Source organism: Osmerus mordax, chromosome 11, assembly GCF_038355195.1.
Source record: "Osmerus mordax isolate fOsmMor3 chromosome 11, fOsmMor3.pri, whole genome shotgun sequence".
NCBI lineage: Eukaryota > Metazoa > Chordata > Actinopteri > Osmeriformes > Osmeridae > Osmerus > Osmerus mordax.
Window position 1 is genome coordinate 12922863 of NC_090060.1, and position 20275 is coordinate 12943137.

The following is a 20275-nucleotide window of genomic DNA, read 5'->3' on the forward strand; positions in this document are numbered from 1 at the left end:
ACATACCTTATAGCCCGGTCCTAGCTGATGAATTGCAAATATCTGTGCCGGATTGAGCGCTTCACTGAACACGTAGATGGCCCCTAGCTGTCCACAGAACACTCTGTTAGCGTCCGCTGTCTCCGAAGACCCCAGGAAACATTTATCATAGCTCTGCAACAGGGACACAGAGAGGAAGAGGCCATGGCCTCGAGTCAGGCTAGGTGGGAGGGGGGAGGAATGGCATCCAAACGTCCAAGACACTTGAGTAGCAGGTCAGTTAAGACAGAAATGTACATGAATACCAGTGTGCATGATAAAGATGAGGCATGGTGGCTAGTCTCCCACTCTGGGGGCATTCTGAACCGGTTTGCACAAGAGAAAACCAAGCCTGAAAGAGTAGGGCTTCATATTAATTACCCTCTAGTGCAAAAAGAGCTTTGCGCATGTATTTAATATTTACAGTTATGTCCGTTTTCTGCATAAGCCAGGACTAAAGTAAACTTTCTATGACATCAACTTACAAATCCTGACACTCAGATTTGACTGTACACACTGTTAATTAGCACCACTGTTCTGGTGAGGGAGATGAAGGCTGTGAAGTTTGTGTGTTTGATCTGATTGGAGGCTCTTACTTTGGTGGTGGATGTCCACAACCATCTTTCTCTAACTTTGCAGATGTAACTTCTTCTCCACTCCTCATTCTCTATTAATCTCAAGGAGAAATGTGTTTTCAAATTGAAGCTTTCAAATAAAATGCATGCCCCCAAGAGAAATGTACGCCAACATGGTGAAAACTAATTTGTGTTATTGATCACTGCTGGAGAACGTTTAATCTTAGTGTTTAAATCTCTGGAGGATAATTAAACAGTGGTAAACATCAACATCAGAGGAGGCAAATAAAACACGTAGAAAGTGTTAGCCATAGGTTCCTTACGTCATTTGTGTTGACGTGCCATGCCATGTCGCCATAGGAGACCAGCTGTCCGTTGACATAGCAGCGGATCTCACTGTTCCTCCATCGGTTGTAGATGTGAACGATGCTGACCATGTACCACTAGGGGAGTCAAGACGATTGACATCAAACTCACAGCAGTTACATTGAAATCATTCATCGTTTTTATACAAGCTGTGATAAAAGTTTGTTATGAGATTTTCCTAGGGACAGGATCTGTTGGATCTCTCTGCTTTCCTTTCAGATGCAGACCAGAGCTGGTTTAAAGCAAAACCACCAGCCTGCCAGCACCTTTGGAACTTATTACAGCCGACCATTGATATTAGACCTGTGGAGTGACTGAGGAGTTGTCTAAACACGGACAAGATAGTCCCACCTAGACCAGGACAAGATAGTCCCAGCTAGACCAGGACAAGATAGTCCCAGCTAGACCAGGACAAGATAGTCCCAGCTAGACCAGGACAAGATAGTCCCAGCTAGACCAGAGCAGACCCAACTAGACCAGGACAAGATAGTCCCAGCTAGACCAGGACAAGATAGTCCCAGCTAGACCAGAGCAGACCCAGCTAGACCAGAGTAGACCCAGCTAGACCAGAGTAGACCCAGCTAGACCAGGGCAAGACAGACTAGTAGTGAAGAATAACACTGATCAGTTATCCTGTAGGGAACATTCTGTAACAGTGTCTTCTGAGTAATCTCCCAGGCTAAAGAGAGAGAAGTAATCGGAAGCCTGCTATGCATGCGAAGCAGAGGTTAGCCCTCAACAGGATAACACACTAGGTTTTGTGTTGCCATTGTTTTTTTCTGTGGCGCTTCTCCTCTCACTCTATTGATATGCAGAACCAGACCTGCTGCTGGCCGGCGATACAGGACACAGCAGATCAGGAAAAGACCCAGAACCACTCCAGCCATAAAAGCAAACACAATATGCTAAGCCCCACCATGTGAATAGGGTTCCTCAATGCTGTCTATTGTATTTGCATTTGGAGTCTCATAACACAAGCTTGTGAGGGTGTCCTTCTCAATCCTATGATACTGTAGCTGTGTAGTCACATACTGCATGGAGTACTGTAGCTGTGCACTCACATACGGCATGGAGTAGAAAACAGTATTATAGTCAATTGGACGGTTTGCAAACTGCTTGGCAACAATAATAATAAAAAAAGATTAAATCACCTCTTTTAATTCAAATCCAGACTATTTAGATCAGTGTGAACCCTCAGTTTTAATGAAGCTTCCAAGCAGTTAATCACTAGATACAGATTGATCAGATACAATGAGGTGTCCCTTACTGTCCACCAGACTACTGTCTCCCTAGAGGAACACAGCTGGACAAAAGGCTCTACTGTGAAGTGGGAGCAGCTGCAGCATGTGTTGGATTACAGTACGTCAGTAATAAAAGTGTCTGGCACTCTAATTAAATACTGGAGGGAGGGGCTTCATTTGGACAGATGTTTGTCACAAAAGTTGTGACTTAACTGCAAACCCTCTTTTAAACTTATCTCCAGTAACACTGTGATTAACAAACACAGCAGCACACTTACCTTCCTTGGCTGAAAGTCATATTTCACGCAGTGCTGGAAACCTTTGCCTTTAGACTTGAGCGATGTCACAATCAAGCAGTTGCCAACAAAATGTGCAGAGTACCCAATTCCTTTGCTTGTGCGAAAGCTGTAAATGGGGAATAAGTCAAAATATGTATTCATTTGTCAGCAAGAAAGCATGTATATATCTAAAGTACATTTAGTTGAGTGTGTATACGAGGATTATGATTTGCAAGCCTAACTTGCCCACAGTCTCAGTACTTAAGACGTTAATACATCTTTAAGTGGCTTTGGATATTTTCATTCCCTTATGTAACTACGCTCATTCAAATGTTAACATAATTGAAGAGCAATTAGATGCAAACTGGATGCATACTGAAACACGAGTTGAAGCAAAAACTACTGATAAACCGAAAACTGTCAAAATGGACCATAAAAAAGTCAATTAAAAGAAGGCTCTAATGTGAGTCACATTGGAGTCTGTCCTCTACCTTTATCTCACACAACAACCTGCTCGTACACACATCAACCCACACTTACACACCCATCCACTTGTACACACCAACCCACTCAACAGCTCGCTATATATTCTGAACTCTGGTGGACAAGCGCTTTACACTGATGCCCACCCACTATCTGCCCACACTCTGTGCTACCCTCTTCAAAGACTCCCTAGCAGGATCGAGTGAAACAAAACATTAGCTGCTTTAACTGTGCTGATCAAGACTGGGACTTGGGAAAATGGATGTTAGCAGGGCTACAGGGAGATAAGATTCTGTCCCAGACCTGGGGGACCACAGCAGTCAGATAACTGTGCTGTCAGGGGACCTGTGGTCATTACTCTCTCTCCCTCTCTCCCTCTCTCCCTCTCTCCCCCTCCCCCTCCCCCTCCCCCTCCCCCTCCCCCTCCCCCTCCCCCTCCCCCTCCCCCTCCCCCTCCCCCTCCCCCTCCCCCTCCCCCTCCCTCTCCCTCTCCCTCTCCCTCTCCCTCTCCCTCTCCCTCTCCCTCTCTCTCTCTCTCTCTCTCTCTCTCTCTCTCTCTCCCTCTCCCTCTCCCTCTCCCTCTCCCCCTCCCCCTCCCCCTCCCCCTCCCCCTCCCCCTCCCCCTCCCTCTCTCTCTCTCTCTCTCTCTCTCTTTCTTTTTCTCTTTCTCTGCAGTAGAATGAAGAAGCCTGCAGACTCTTGCAGGCAGCCAGATCGAGCAGCATCCTCTGTAGGCCTTGCTGCTTTCATGTGCCTCCCTACGGCTCCTCAGCACTGCACAACCAGGATTAACACAGCAAATCAAGCCTGTTTTGTAACTACCTAACAATGTGAGCGCTGTGGCACATGAATTTCCAATGTGTACTAATAGCACTTGAATACAAATCACTTGGTTTGGCTTGAGCCAGTCGGTCCAACACAAACCATGACGTCCTCACAGTTGGGAAATGATTGTTTCTGACTAATTAATGATCACTTTTTTCCCGCTGGTTATCTATCCCACTCCAGTTTCAACTTTCACACACATCTTTGTTGTTCTGTCATTCCCACCCACTTTATCCCTCCACCTACCCTTCCTCCTCCCCTGCTTGTCTCTCAGGGACTCGCTTCCTGATAGCCTGCACAGCGGGCCATAAACACTGCACTTCTGGGCTATTGATCTAATCTAATTACCCACAAGCCTGGACGTGGGCTCTGTATGTCAAACAATAAAAACTACATTAATCCTTGTTTTCATGGAGCCTCCCCCAAATGATCCTGCTCTGATACTGTCTACACCAGCCAGCACAGTCATGCCCAAAATATAATAGAATAACGTATATCCATGTTTCCTACTCACCAGTAAAGATATGGTTTGTCTTTATCTACGTTGATGTTGTTTATAGGGTCCATCTGGAACCATGTGTTGAGAGTAAACCCGTTTTGATAAGGCCATTTAGCTATAGGAGGCAGAGCAATGGCCTGAATAGGAAAAAAAAACACATTTGGTGGTTACTGTATTTTTTTAAGAAATATCATGAACAGTCAGCTGTAAGTGGTGTCAAGTTAACCATTAATGAATATCGTATGGCAGTAATCACACAACTGGAAGCTAAGCTAAGCTCTAGCACATTGTCAATTTGGAATTCACATTCCACTATTCATAGAATCACTTATAGTTTGTAATAGCTTTTCACCGCGGCTCAAATTCTATTCATTATCTGAGTGGATGATAGGTTTACTACCTCAAAGGCAGCCAAGGCCAGAGCAGGTAGAAGACTGAGGCACACTTACCGCTGCACTGCGACCAGGGAAGCTGAAAAAGGTGTCCGGGCCATGTCTCTGGGGCATCTGGTTCAGCACTGCCAGCAGCTTGACTGCATGCTTTGGCTGAGGGAGAAGAGGAGATGGAGACCACGTGTCCGAATTGTTCATCAAACACAAAAAGAGAGGATTCTAAAACACAAGACAAAAAAATCCCTTTAAAAACAGGTCTCACGACATCTCCCCACCTCTACCCGTCAATACACTGTCTGCGAACTCTCCCCTTATGGCCGCATTTCAATAGCACTAACACGAAACAGATGAGAGTCTTGGTGAGTCTGAGGGGGCAGACAGGTTCCCTGTCACAGCCGGGCTGTCCCCTCATCCTGCCCAACACACACCCTCCGGTCCCTGCCATCACTCACCCACACGCCCCCCTCTCCTCGCAGCATGCTGAAGAGCAGTTTCAGCTCCTTCACTGTGATGCTGTAGCTGGCCAGCACGCCCAGCAGATCCACCAACAGATCTACAGCAACATGGAGGTTGGTACAACAAGAAGTCGTTGAAGAGTAACATATAATACAGTAAACGTCCGCCTTCATTGATTATGATGTTTAGGTAGGACGGTGTCCTAGGACTGCGAAGGATTCCCTCATGTAAAATGGAAGAGAGCTGTCTTTATTTGATTAGCTATCTACACAAGAGTAAGGTGTTATATATGTATACCATATAAGGACTATTAGACCATCATTTTAACCCATTAAAACAGAACATAGGAGGGGAATACTTAGAGGCAGAGCATACAGTAACGCTTATTTCCACAGCGGAGAAGAGAAGAGCAGAATGATATCGTTATATTTCATCTCAAAGGGAATTGAATATGATAAGTTCTATACAATCTAAACCGCCATTCAATTTCATAATAAAACACACCATGACTGATGAGATTTTTTCCTTCACTTTATAGGACACAATCATACAGCAGCTCTTTGATCACGCAGCCATCTAATGGCTAATGCTCTGGGTATTTGATATTTGTCATGAACAAACTGCCTTCTGCTACAGCCAAATATTTCAAATCTTGGCACATCTGTCCAGGGAACCTGCTGCCATTCTGCACCCCAGTTCATTTGTTTTTGTGCAGAGATCAGTCACTTGGTCTTGGTTCCACCTTTTTTGGATGCAATTGTGCCATGAATACCACTTCTGACTGGACTTCTCCAGACAGTAGATGGATGTACCAGAGTCTCTCTAGTTTCTGCCAATACCGACCTGATGGAACTGCTGGATGTCTTCCATTTGCGAAGGTAAGTAAGTATGATTGTTAGATGATGAGAGTCTTTCATCTGCTGCACGACCACTGCATTTACGGTCCTCAACACTGCTCGTTGGTTTGTGTCTCTTCAAAAGAGCTTGGACAGCACAACTGGAACCCCCTGTCTGCCTTGAAGTGTTTGCCTGGGCGAGACCTTGTTAATACAGTATAACTAGATTGTTTCTTTGCAATGTGTCAATTGATAAAGAATAAACTATTAACATTTCTATTTTGGAAAGCATTCTTACTTTACAGAATTTGTACTCAACCTAAAACCTGTCAACAAGTTAAGTGGATGGCACAATAGCAATGACCATGAGATGATATTCCAGTGAGGTCTACGGGTTCAAAACCTCTGCCCTAATCTTTTTCATCTTTCTTAATCCAGATGAATTTCAATTATGTTTAAAACATCAACTTAATACACACAGTACTGTACTGTGCAGTCTTGTTAAGCACCTGGCTAGGTAACAAGTTTTGTGACTGGGTTATCACATTGACTCAATATTCAGTCCAGTTGAGTGGAACAAGTCATAGTTATTACTGGAGGAGATTACAAAACAAATGCTAAATTTTAATTCTGATGCATAAAAGCCAGTGAAAGAAAAAAAAGTGAAAACACATTAAAGTGTGACACATTCCCTTTCATAAAAAAAAAAAAACCTGCTGACTCATACTACATGGCTGTTGCCTAACATTCTCCATTGATGTACAGAAAAGAGCACAAAAGGAATACTGAAGGAAAGTGTAGCTGTAGCTGACATTGGCCTGATATTCCCAAGGACAAGCCTCCCACCATACCTGCGATCATGTCGTTCACAGAGTTCATCATGAGCAGCACGCTCTGGATCAGGCCCACCTCTGTGCTGGTCTGAAGGTTACGGACACTCTTCCGCAGGATGGCCGTGAACATGCTCCAGATCTCAGCCTGGCAGGTGACATCACAGGGCTCCAGCAGCTCCACCATACAACCAATGCTCTCTGCTTCCTGGATGATGAAGTTCATCTCCAGGTCAAACTCCCCACCCACCAGCTGCAGGTTCACAGCAGAGGGGAGGGATTGGGTGAGGGGATTGGGAAGAGGTGGTGGGAGAGGAAAAGTGGAGAGAAGGAGAGAGAGATAAAAAGAAATTCAAGCATTTTCTTCAGATTGGCAAAGCTCTATGATAATGCGATTGCATTGCTAAGCATCCCTGAAAATTGCGTGCACTAAAGCCAAATAAATCAGATGTCGGCTTGAAAGCGGAGATAAAGTAAGTGCCTACAAACGCTTCACTGTTTTGAGTCACACCCAAGTTACAATGCCCCAAAAAAGCAAACAACAAGTGATTACGCTATACGAGAAGCTCCTCAAGCATGGAACTGGCCCTTAAGGCATTGAACAGCACAAATAGAGGCAGGTCATCCTGACCGAAGATTGTCAGGGCAACTGGAGAGCAGGACAAAAACCTCCATGGAATGCAGTAGCCTGATTAGTTCAAAAGCTGTTTCACAAACAGTGCCATGGGATGGTGCTGAGTGATGGTGAGCGACTGTTTTGGTTATATTGGCTCCGTGCTTGTTGTCAGGATTTGAAGTGACCCAAAATGTTCAAATAAACACTAAGACTGTGAAGAAAAGGGCAGTATCAAAGTTAACATGTCAAACAGCACACAAGCTGGGAAAAAGATGTGTTCATATAACCTTCTCTGGCTTCGACCCAGACAAGGACTGCAGATATCTGTAGACCGCACAGCCACAATGTTCAGTGAGCCAATAACAAATGATTACGCGGGGCTCCACATCTTTTAAGCTTATGAGGTGAGGAGAGAGTAATGTGCAGTCTGAAGCGGATCAGCGCCCAGGCTGTGGAGACCAGCGCCATAAAACCACAGCATGCACTAACAAGTCCTTTACTAAATATAGAAGCCATGATAACAGTGATGCAAAGGGAACCGACTGCCATAGTCCTCATCTCCTTCATTGCCTCTTCTCTATCTACCTAACCCTGCAGATCTCCTTCTCTCCCAACCACCACTTTCTTACTTCTTGTCATTCCCCAAAACATCAGAGAAAGATGAAACGCAAATGCTCCTGGAGATCTGCCCTCCTGTAGGCTTACATTCCAACCCTGCTCCTAGAGATCTGCCCTCATACAGGTTTACACTCCAACCCCAGCTAACAAACACGACTCAGCTTGTCAATCAGCTAATTAATCCTACAAGAGGGTAGCACTTCAGGAACAGGGTTGGAGTGTAAACCAATGGCGGGAGGGGGGTTTCTCTCCAGGAACATGGTTTGACAGGGTTTGGAGATTTTCATTTCACCTCCCTGGTATGTCTTTACTAAGCAGTGCCTGCACTGTCTGTGGCATGGGATGGCATCTCCTAGCGTTAGTTATTATCCCCACCATTAACAAGCTGTTGAACAAATGAGGTGAATCATTGAAGTGTTAAAAGGCCATCTCATTATTCAACACAAAACTAGTCTATGTCCCTAGCAGTGCTTAAACTGGACTCCACTGCCTACTTTATAAGCCAATACGATATCCAGTTTTCATCTCACCATGTCTGTGGATTTCAAATGCATGTGTAATTTTGTTTTTCTAGGAAGTTTTTAATGTGGCCTAGTTGAATACCTTTCCAGCTAAATGTGGGCCGACTGCAGTGGAGCACAGGAGATGTGGGCTGACTGCAGTGGAGCACAGGAGATGTGGGCAGACTGCAGTGGAGCACAGGAGATGTGGGCAGACTGGGATCTTCCATCCCTCCTGTCCTCCTATTAATCTCTTTTTTCACAGGCTGCCAGATAGGCACTGTTTGGAGGAGTTTAATGAGATATTCCCAGTAATTCATACCATTGTGCTACAAGTGGTGAATGAAAACAGCAAATCACAGATTACACTCAGATCACCACAGCAAGAAGGAAGCTCTCATTGGTTTAGAGTAATCACTACCCATTATGAATACCACTTCAGCCATCTCACTTAGGCCATATAATCAATGGTAACAACTTAAAGACATAACTGTTTTTCTGTGTATATTAAATTAAACAGTTTGTGTGGTCTTCCCATGTCACGAATGCATTAGATGTGAAGGCTAGATGTTTAGGATTCGCTTGGCCTAAGGGCAGAACTTAGAAATACATACTACTTCAGTAGGCTAATATTTGCCAATCAGTCTATGTTCTGCATGTTCTATTTGACATCCTGTTAGGCCACTGTCTCGTAAGAGACAGCACCCATAAAATGATTCAGATATGGCATCGCTTTTGGTGCACTGCACTAATGCATGTTAATGCATAATGTTATACTTGTACTCTCGTAGATATATTATTCCTGTTGTTCATTTCAGCTGAGAAGTAGATATTTTGCAATGTGCATGGTACAGATTATTCCTTAACTCTGATCAACAAAATAAAGTTTTTACTGCTGGACTTTCTTTGAGCACTATTTGCATGTCACTCTGGATGTGTTTCTGCTAAAAGCATAAATATTGTTTAGTACAAACTGCACTGCATGTCTGCTTGCACAGTATCATATTGTAAAACAAAAACTCTACAAAAGGCCAAAGCCATAATGCCAAAAATATTGTACAAGATAATTGCTGCAGTGAAATATTATCAAATGGAAATTATGTCCATTGCACATTGGCAACTAACAACGATCAATAACCAAATGATTCCTCTAGAGACCACAGAGATAAAATCTGTCTCGATAAGAAAAATTGTGTTTTATTCTCCACAATCGCATCTCTAGGACATTTCTCAGATTGATTCAAAGAGAGAGAAGCACTGCAAACTAAACATGTTCCTACTACTTTAATTTGAACAAACCAAGAATATAGATGGATATTTCTGAGGCTAATTCTCTGTATGCCAGTGCCAGACTATTCAGACTACACATGCAATATTGTATACAGGTGTACCCTGCCTGGAAAGAACAGGAGGTAACTGAAGTTTCTAAGTAGACAGCCCAGTAAACTACTGAGGCTCCCTAAGTCACCAAGCGTGGACTTTGGAGAGCAGAGCGATGGGAGCACATGGATTACATAAATGGCAGATCTTGGCAAGTCTGCAGCAATGGAAATAGATTCTGTGTGAGCTGAGGATGGGATGTTCTCTTACATCTCCAGTCTCGGCACAGTGATGAGCATCAAACAAAGCAGGCCCAGTCTGAAGCATCCCCCCAGGGCTGGAAGTGAATCAAGGCTGATCTGGAGTTCTGGCAGGAGGTGGCTTGTCATTCAGGGGGTCTAGTGTCAGCTTAAGCACTATCAGTCCCTGTACACTCTGCCACAATTTGCATGTTAAGGGAAACGTGGTATTTACAATAGTATACGAATGCAAAGAGATTTCAAATGGCCTCCATGTAAAATAGGAATTCTGTTTTCTGTACAGCATCAAAGACGTGCAAATGTAAAGTAAATGTGTGTACAGTACCATGTGACACACGTACTGACACTGTTAGGACAGAAGTGGCTGAGGAGAAAATTAAACTGCCAACAATGTTTGCCTTTCAAATTATGAAAGTATCTGCATTGGGACTTTAATCTTGGGGTTGCAGACAGGAGAAAAGATAGCCTATTTCTTTACTCCCCAGAGAGGAGCAGACCTACCTCCTGTGGAATTACCTAATCATATTATTTCAATTAAGGATTTAGTTAGGGATTATAGAAAGAAATACAAAAGGTTATCACAGTAGCTAGAGTGCAAAATTGAAATGAGCGAAGTACAGTAGAGACAAGTCATAATCTTCAGTGGTTGTTGTCCATATAAAGGCAAAGTAATACAGTAATATATTTTTATAATCATTTACATTTAAATTTTTAATAAATAGATTTCCTTAATTGTTATCTTATACACAGCACAACTGTGAGCATGCCTGTCATTCCATTTGATTATGATTTACAGCCACATTCTTGAGAGAGACTGAATTTCAGGGTACAAGCCCCTCCCCCACAACCCGAAGTAGGAAAATCATTGTGTCCTCAGACACTGATTACAGTACACACTGTCTAAATTCAGTTTCAGCCCATTGCAGATGGGTAACATTGTTGTAAGAGAGAAGTTTCTGGAGGTTGAAGGTGTTTAGTGTGTTAAGGGTTAGGTGTGTAGGGTAGGGTGGTGATGATGTTACATGGAGGAGCCCAACACTGCTGAGAGCTTAGCAGAAATACCTGCGTGGTTAGACCATTCATGACGCATGTGTCTGAATCTGAGAAATTGTTGTCCATCATAAAATAATTTCAAAATCTGTGACACCAAAATAATACAGGTGAAAGTAAATGACCGTGTTTATTCTAACATGAATTTCAGTGGTGTCTTCCAAGTCATGGCATCCTTTACCACAGACTGCAAGGCTGGGAATTAGCATGGCTGCATGTGAGCTCTGAAGACTTCCTCCAATCTCCGCTCTTCTGAATAGGCTGGGCTAGAGACTCACCGTCGCCATGGTGACAGGCAGCAGAGATTGGACTTGAGACGGTTTCCAAGGCAAGCCAACACTGGCCACTAAATTGGGTGAAAATAAATAGAAGTGATGTCCTATTTACAGTGGTGCTGGTTGTGGTGAACTGTGCCGAAGCTCTCCCTGGAGAGCAGGGAGGAACTGAGGTGAAGAACAGCCTTCCCATCATTTAATATGAATATTGTGAGAAGTGAAACAAGTCTAAAGAAACATGTTCAAGCCCATCGTACCTCCTAGAACCATTACCTGTTTAGTGTTGGGATTCCTCTGCTCTATCTGGCTAGCCAAGGCCTTAACCATGGAGTCAACATTGGGGGGGACGAATTACATGTTTTATGATAATTTCGGACAGCATGCATGGTTGCATGTCGTAGGGCATTTATATTTTTATATCAATATATTGGGGGGGGAATTTTGACCAGATTTGACCAGATTTGAAATATGATTACGGCCTTGTGGCTAGCTAGCACACCTACAAAGCACTGTACAATCAAACAATGTACAGTTGTTATGACATCCACAATACATTCTGAAGAGAAGCTATTCTCTCATGTTACTATCCGGTCAGCTGTTACTATTATAACCAGGAACTATCACGCTAGCTGTAACCAGTTCACCTTCACCGTAGCCAGTGGTCTATAACCAATAATCTAAACTACAGAGTAAAGTAATGCTGGTTGTGTAAACAATTATTTCACTGTAACTTTGTTAGAACTTCGTTAGATACTTGTTGTAATAAGGTACAGCGGCCGTGTTATACCTGGAAGATTTTGTTTACTGTCGTTTGTATTGACAGAATGTAAACAGGAAGTCAAAAACAATCGAGTATGTTTGATTCAGTTTGAAGAGCTTAGTTTAAGCTTGCCAGTAAGCACCCAGAGAAATAAGGACAATGTGATAGGAATTACAGGCTAACTCCCATCATGTGACTAGACTGTGATTGAGCAACAGGAGAACAACAGTCTGGATAGATACATCAGGTGCCATGTCTGTCGGACTGGTAGAGATTTTAGCATCTCTCTTCTTCAATGCAACTCCCAACAATGCGTGAAAGATCAACCCAAGCTGTCTCTGCAGTGATGTCGATGGTGTAACATACAGTACAGGTGTTTGAGAATAATACTCCTTCAACTATACATCTCTTGTATTAAATATAAGAATATTATATTATTCTAAGAATATTTGGCAGGCTTCCCAGCATGCAGTATCATTTTCATTAACACCTGCCTCAGCCCAATTACACACCTCATAGGGGGCTGCTTGGAGATGTGTGTGTGTGAGAGTGTGTGTGACAGTGCATGTAAGAGTATGTGTGAGGCTCTAATGCTCCCCAGGCTACTGACAAGGGACTCATACCTACAATGTGTTGTGTGGGATTAGAGCAGGATGTCTGTCAGTACAATCACAGGATTACACAGCATTTCTGTTTGGCCTGCTAGGTGAAATACCTAGACAGCTTTCATTTCATGAGGTGGCTCTCCAATAATGACATACTATGTACTTAGTTGTGGCAGGGTGTGTGACTGACTACATGCTCATCCTGGAGAGAGTTAAGTCTGAAACCTACCACATACATAACAACATTATTCAACACTCGTAATGATGTAAATGGAATCAACATTGTCTCAACAACATGAGATACCGCTGTGATGGTGGAGGTGAGATCACATCATTATGCTTCGCAGGAGCTGTTTAATCCTGAAAACGTTATGCTATATCTACAAACTGAGAACTAAGAGACAAAGACTAGATGGCAAAGAGGACTGTATTGGTGTGTGTGTGTGTGTGTGGTGGGTTCTGATTCTCATTCAGGAAAGCCATGTGGGCGGGGACCCGTGGCAAGGGATGACCTTGTGGTGTGAGACATCCGACAACCCAGCAGAACCATAATGAGATAGCCCCAGACACAGGCAGCAGAAGCCCCAGACACAGGAAGCAGAAGCCCCAGACACAGGCAGCAGAAGCCCCAGACACAGGAAGCAGAAGCCCCAGACACAGGAAGCAGAAGCCCCAGACACAGGAAGCAGAAGCCCCAGACACGGGCAGCAGATGCCCCAGACACGGGCATCAGAAGCCCCCGACACAGGCAGAGGGGGTCAGAGAAAGTCTTCAGACCCCTTCTCTTTCTACAGTTTTGATGGTAACTCTCATGGAGCTCTGTCATTCCAAGTCGCTCTGGATAAGAGCGTCTGCTAAATGACTAAATGTAAACAAACCTGGAGTGTTGTTTTGAACATATTCTGTTGCAGCAATTGTTTGAATTGAAACTGAAAGTTATATCTTTTATCAAATCAGTAGTCCCTTTGCAAGTTCAAGAAAGCAATTTATGGTGTATTTAAGAGGAAGAGAACAGTTCCTCGCTGCAGCAGAGCAGCATGTTCCGAATACCAATGGCCCAACCAGGGAGAGTGGGGGAATCGTCACCCTCTACCAACGCTAATAAATCACAAGAAAATGAAGTATGGCAAACCCCAAAAGGCCCAGACTATGGTACACTATTTATCTAACCCTAACCCAAACTGAATCACATGGTCTTCAGGCAGGCGGTTTACGAATGCGCATGATTCAAATAAAACAAAAGCATAGGATTCCATCTGATTTGAATAGAGAGGATTTACTGGCTTTGATGACACTAAAGCCTCCTAAAATTCCCGGCTGATTGTGGGATAAACTGAACAGAAGTTGAGAGAGCACACCTTACTATGCAGGCGCAGCAACACAGCACTGGGGCTTATAAGAGAGCTATACACAATGCAGTGACGGAGCGGCTGTCTCAGTCTGTACCCAGACACAGCCTTCCTCGTGTCCTTCCCAGGTTTCAGCACTATGGACAGCTCCTCCCCTCCCGCACTGACACTGCTGGGATCTCATTCAGTGTGGACCAGCATCTCCCCAGGACAGCAGGGCTTCAGCGAACAACCGTCTCCTGTGTGAGAATTAACATGCACCTGAAAAAGGCCTACGTATAGCATCTCAAATCTACTCCTCCATCTGCCCTCATATTCGATGCACAGCACTGTCATGTTGGAAAGCCAGTGAACAGCCTGTCCTTTCATCAGAGGCCAGTTACCAACATAAAAGCACGAGGCTGATAAAAACGACTTACTGTATTTAGTAAAGATCAAAGCCCAATAATCCTGGCTGTCTTTTTTAACAGGGCACTTTAGTAGAGCGTAAGAGACCACTTTGCTTTTGTTCAATTCCGCCAATTAATTACACCGTTTTAGCTAACCTTGTCCACAGCGTGTGAGGTGAGTCTCTGCAGGAGAGAGGCCCAGTCCAGCAGGGGGAACATGAACTCCTCCTCATACCTAGGTACTTCCACCCGTCCCATCCCCCCCCCCCCCCGCTGAGACCGTTGCAAAGGTGTCCTATTCTCTGCGCTGTGGCTGCACCTCTCTGAACCCCTGCCTCTGCCTTCGAATGCCTGGATCTGTCACACAGGAGCCAGGGTAGCTACTCCAGGGGGAAAGAGAGAAAATTAAAAAGCAATCTTGCAGGAGGCTGTCATGCGAGAGGAATAAACCAGGAAGTGTGGCAGAGCGACGCTGCAGATCAGAGAGAACGAGGGGACCAGTCTGCCAGCGGACAAACGGCAGGACAGCCACGTAGTCATGGCAGCAAGGATCTCATCTCCAACGAGAGAGGATGCCCTCATTTCCATCCCACTTAAGGACCCTTGCGAGGCCGAGGGCTACGTCCACACGCCTCTACTCCCACTGACTCCTCCTACTTGCCAATAACAGGAAGACAACAGGAAACAATCGCCTAACAGTTTTGGTAAACTAGCTGCTTAGAGAATGGAAATGCCTTCAATGTCTACAGATATGGCACCTGTTGTGAAGAGAGGATATTCTAGAGTTAACAGACATAGTGTCTGGTGCTGTGCTATAACATACAGGATCAGGGACACACTTACCATTTCAGCTGCATGATCAGAATGCTACAGTATGTCACTGTGGCCCCCAGCTTACCTGCAACAACTTAAAATATCTTCTTAAAATAAATATTACACAATATAAAAATAGCTTCCCTCTGAGTAGAGTCAGTTGGCTGAGCGGTGAGGGAGTCGGGCTAGTAATCCGAAGGTTGCCAGTTCGATTCCCGGTCATGCCAACTGACGTTGTGTCCTTGGGCAAGGCACTTCACCCTACTTGCCTCGGGGGAATGTCCCTGTACTTACTGTAAGTCGCTCTGGATAAGAGCGTCTGCTAAATGACTAAATGTAAATGTAGAGTGATGCAAAAATTAATTATACTTAGGGTTTGTACATGGTTGACTACAGAAGCAGAAACATGACCTTTCTTAGGGGGTGTTGCACAAAGACACAAACTAAACCAAACCACAGCTTCTTCCAACATAATCATCAGTGAAAATGCCACGTCAAAGAGAAGTAAAACAAATGCTATACAAAAAGTCTTAATCTTCATACAGATTAAGTATTACTGTAGCACCTTATTGAGAAAAGGTTGTGCAGAGCTAGACTTTTTTTCAGACAGATTGATCTTTCCCACTACTGGCACATCAGGAGTCTGATAAGTACTATGATGACCAAACAGCAGTGGCACGAGGAGAGAAAGGGGGGTACTACAGTATACACCAGGGGGCACATAGGGGGAAGAGGGGGTCTTCTGTAGTCAGATTGTGAAGGTTAAGAGCTGAAGCCTCACTCTTTCCTTGTTTGCTTTCACGCTCTGGTAACAAATGGACTACTTTTTAACGTTTAGCATAACTAAAACTTGACAGCCAACTTTGGAAACCATGCTGTTAGCCAGTCACCTTGAAAATACTCTGCAGTGCAGCATTTGGCCTAGTTCACCATGGTGGATGCAGTCCAGGTGATATAATACCACATGAGAAAGGACAGATCTCTCATAGAAATGAATCTCACTCTGACTCACCTTTTTAATTCCTTTCAACACATATATGATAAAAGGTGTCGGACATTAACCCCACTAACCTGGAGATTTGGGTGAAACTACACTCCTATTTCAGACATTAGCTGATGTTGTGTAGGAGAGTGAGAGGTGGGGAACGTATACTCAAGATGGGGAACTCTGGGATGAATATTCTATAGGAGAGTAGAAATGGGGAACTCAGGGACGAATATTAACAGAAGAGTAGAGATGAGGAACTTTGTGATGCTGCGACACACCACTCCCTTCCACTTCCACTGCATGCTCTGGGCTGAGAACATATGCTGTCCTGATGCTTCACATAAAGCGAGGAGCCTTGCCCATAAATCAGTGCGGTAAGCCGCTGGGCTCTCTCTAGAGATGATCTCAGAGCGAGATAGTGACTAGAGGTAGAGAGAGAGACATACACTCACAGTCACTAGGGCAGTGAAAGTCCTTAAACAACACACTGAGACGATTGAGAGAGAGAAAGTGAGAAGGAAAGAGAGGAAGAAGGTCTTGTGTTGCTAGTAACAGTGATAAACAGAGAATAGTGCACTGCAATGCAGACCCAAAACTAGTACCCGACACCACAGCACAACACCTGATTAAATGTTCACACTCATCACACTGTGACCACGCTCTAATTACACTCTGACCACACAGTGACCATACTGTAACCACACTGTGACCACGCTGGGACCACCCTCTGAACACACCCTGACCACGCTTTGACCACACTCTGACCAGGCTCTGCCTGGGTAGCATGTGATCAGTATGCTGGTCACACGGCTGCCGGCAGGAGAACAGTAAATGGATGCGACAACACAAAGCAGCTTCATCCAAAAGCCATTCTCCATTCATGAGCCCTTAAGCCTGCCATTATAACAAGTCATCATCCACTTCTGTCTGCTTAATCACACAACACACATATTGATAGATGTACAGGTGAACGTACATATAGCATTGCAGATTGCATCATACGATGGTAGATGGTTTCACAACTGCCCAATATTGCATTGTACACAGATAACGACTTGATTTGAAAACCATCAATTCTATCCAGGACAGTGATCAAGATAGCACTAGAGCAATCTTTCAGAAACCCACAATCTCAATACTGAAAGAGAACCGAGGCAACAGAAGCATACAAATTTCCTGTACCATCTGTGTGATAGCAAACCAGTAATATCACATGACCCCCCCCCCCCCCACACACACACACACACACAAACACACACCCCAACCACACAATGAAAGGCACTCTGGGTGGTCTTGATACTTGGGTTAGCTAATACATTGTAAACTTCTGAGTTCAATAAAAAATACTACACTTCCTATCCATCTACTGAACTACCTTCAGTTCAGTCACATTAAATGTCAAATCATGAATCTGTCATGATTTGACATCAACATTTACAGTATAAAGGCCAATGCTCACTATAATCTTGCCCATTACATTTTTCTTTAATCTTTCCACTAGCCTGGGTTCCTTTTTCTCCATAACCACTTAAATCCTTTATCTCACACTTAACAAAGTCAAACAAAGAATTAAAATGTCTTTCCATTTAGTTACCATAAAGCTGCAGAATACTGCAGATTTCAAAACAAGTCTATCTTTCCCTCTTCCTCTCTTCAGCTCCCACTCTACTACCTACTGATGGGGGGGGGGCTTTCCTCTGCACCTACTCCCCCTCCACCCTCACAACCCCCACACCCCCCATCCTTGGCTATGTGCTTTTAAATCCACACTAATCCTCCTTAACTTTCATATAATTTCTATTTACATGCACTATCAAGCATCTTCCATGGGTTAGACATCACACGCTGGAGATCCCAGCTCAGAGAGGTGAAGCTTGCAGCCTGTGAGCACACTCAGCAGGCTGTCTCTGTGTTCACTGTGACAGACTGTTCCAGTGCTCAAGCTGAAAGGATGAGCTGATGTGATATTCACCTCACTGACTACCATGTAATTAGTGATAAACTGGAATGTTAAAAGGAAATTGAAAAGAGGGAGACTTTATAACAAGATTAAGAGTTTGGGGGAATCAAGGTTGATGTCCCACAGTGAAAGTGGGCCTAATTCCACAGGTTAACTGGCTTTTCTCAACCCTGGCACACGCAATCTGCTTAATATGGGATTTAGTATTAAGCTTCACCAAACAGGGACAACTTTAACAAAGACCGCCCAAGGACGCACTCCCATTCCTCTCATCCCCCACATGCAAAGACCCCCAAGGACCCCACCAAAGACCCCCCAAGATGGCTTTGTCCCTCCGAATACTCACATGACAAGATGTCACATGACAGGATAGGACCTCCCTGAATCTGTCTGCTCTGGCTCCTGGTCTCCATCCAAACCTGACCACCATGGGCCACCCAGACCCCCCTTGAGCCACCCTGGTCCTTCCTGAATTCCTGGGATTGGAATCACCAAACTCACTCACCAGGCTGCCCGTCTTGGAGGAGAGAATCATTATGGCCTCATTCAACTCCAGCATCCCTGGATAGGGACGAGGCAGGGGTTAAGTAGGCCCTCACAGCTCCTGTTTGATGGGGCTGTAGGAAGCCTTTCATGCCATCACAACAAAGGCAACCCAGCAGAGCTGTGTGGCAGGGAGAGCAGGGAGGAGGCTGTAGCAGGGCTAGGCAGACATGCTGGGGGAACATCAGAGACTCATCTGCTCCTCTCTCCTCAAACGTATCACAGAGGCAGCAGCAGTCATGGCTATGATGTCCATCCACAAATGTCGATCGCCCAGCCGCAGCTTTGGTAATCCAGTCAGATATGTTCACACAATGAGGTGCGGCAGTGACACAGAGCTGGGATATGTTCCACAGGGTCTGTGTTGGGATGATAGGGTGCCGCGTTCTCACAAACCCTGCCAATAGTGAAGACGAGCCAGGCCCGTGTTCCAGCCTTCAGCATGCTGCCAGTCCTCTTGGTCATCACTTTCCCAAACACTCGTGTTTCCTTTTCAGGCTTACAATGCTAATGCACTTTCCACAACTTTCTCTTTAGCCTGCTCTTGCCCTAAAGTGCCCCTTAGGGCTAACACCTGCTCCACTCACCCCTTCCCCACTCCTCCAGACCCCCCCCCCCCCCTGCCAGTATTCCATTCTGCCCACTCTCCAGAAACCCTGTTCCCCTGTAGCTGTAACTGTCTCCCCTGGCCTGTGAGTGTAATTACTCCCTGCCTTCCCACCTGCCTGGCCTGTCTGTCCCAGCCACATCATGCTCATTACCCAGAGACAAAGGGCCCTTCTGGCCTCACCAGAGCCCACATGCACCGCTTGATCTTAGTGACCTTGTCTAAAGACAGCAACGTGAGTAGAGCTGGTCTGTAACAGAACACCACAAACGCCATCACTACTGCACCACTACATCGCACCAACGAGTACAAGTTATGCATCTTATGTTACATCACTGCAACCTTCACCCCCCCGGGGATCTCATTTTCTTAAGTGATGCAGCTCCAGCACAGGGAAGATGTCTGGTTTCTTTGTGAATATATACATAACTTGATAGGGGATTTTGCTCCGCTCATGTAGCTCTGTTCAAGAAGCCCAGCTGGGTCTCACTGCGTCGTCGCTTTGAGATCCTCCGCTGCTGGCCGACCTTCATAGGACCTGGCAGTAGCACATTTCAATCAGGGTGAATATATCTCGGACTCACAGAGGGAACTCAGTTTGCCAGGTCAGAGAAGAATCAGGGGCTGAGCACTGCCCCTTCGCAGACATTCCTGACTGTCATGTTCATGCTGGAGAAGAAAGAGAAGTCATAATTGCAGCTGGTGCTGAGTTCTTTATTGAGAAAAACAGGCGAGAAACATGCCCTCCTCCCCGTGCACACGGGGCCGTACACAAATACACAAAGGTGAGCACAAAAGCACACATCCAGACGCGCAGACCCAC

The 20275-nt window shown here is 44.9% G+C and overlaps 1 protein-coding gene across 2 annotated transcripts in view; it reads right to left on the reverse strand.

The window, feature by feature from the left end:
• nbeab (neurobeachin b) overlaps positions 1 to 20275 on the reverse strand; it is a 137282-nt gene that overhangs the window by 107630 nt on the left and 9377 nt on the right. For both annotated transcript variants that reach the window (XM_067245669.1, XM_067245670.1), the window contains exons 2-8: positions 6821 to 7052; positions 5130 to 5230; positions 4735 to 4830; positions 4301 to 4422; positions 2479 to 2605; positions 917 to 1036; positions 7 to 153 (exon numbers count right to left, since the gene is read on the reverse strand). In XM_067245669.1, the coding sequence (XP_067101770.1) occupies positions 7 to 153; positions 917 to 1036; positions 2479 to 2605; positions 4301 to 4422; positions 4735 to 4830; positions 5130 to 5230; positions 6821 to 7052 (945 nt within the window). The remainder of the gene's footprint in view (positions 1 to 6; positions 154 to 916; positions 1037 to 2478; positions 2606 to 4300; positions 4423 to 4734; positions 4831 to 5129; positions 5231 to 6820; positions 7053 to 20275) is intronic.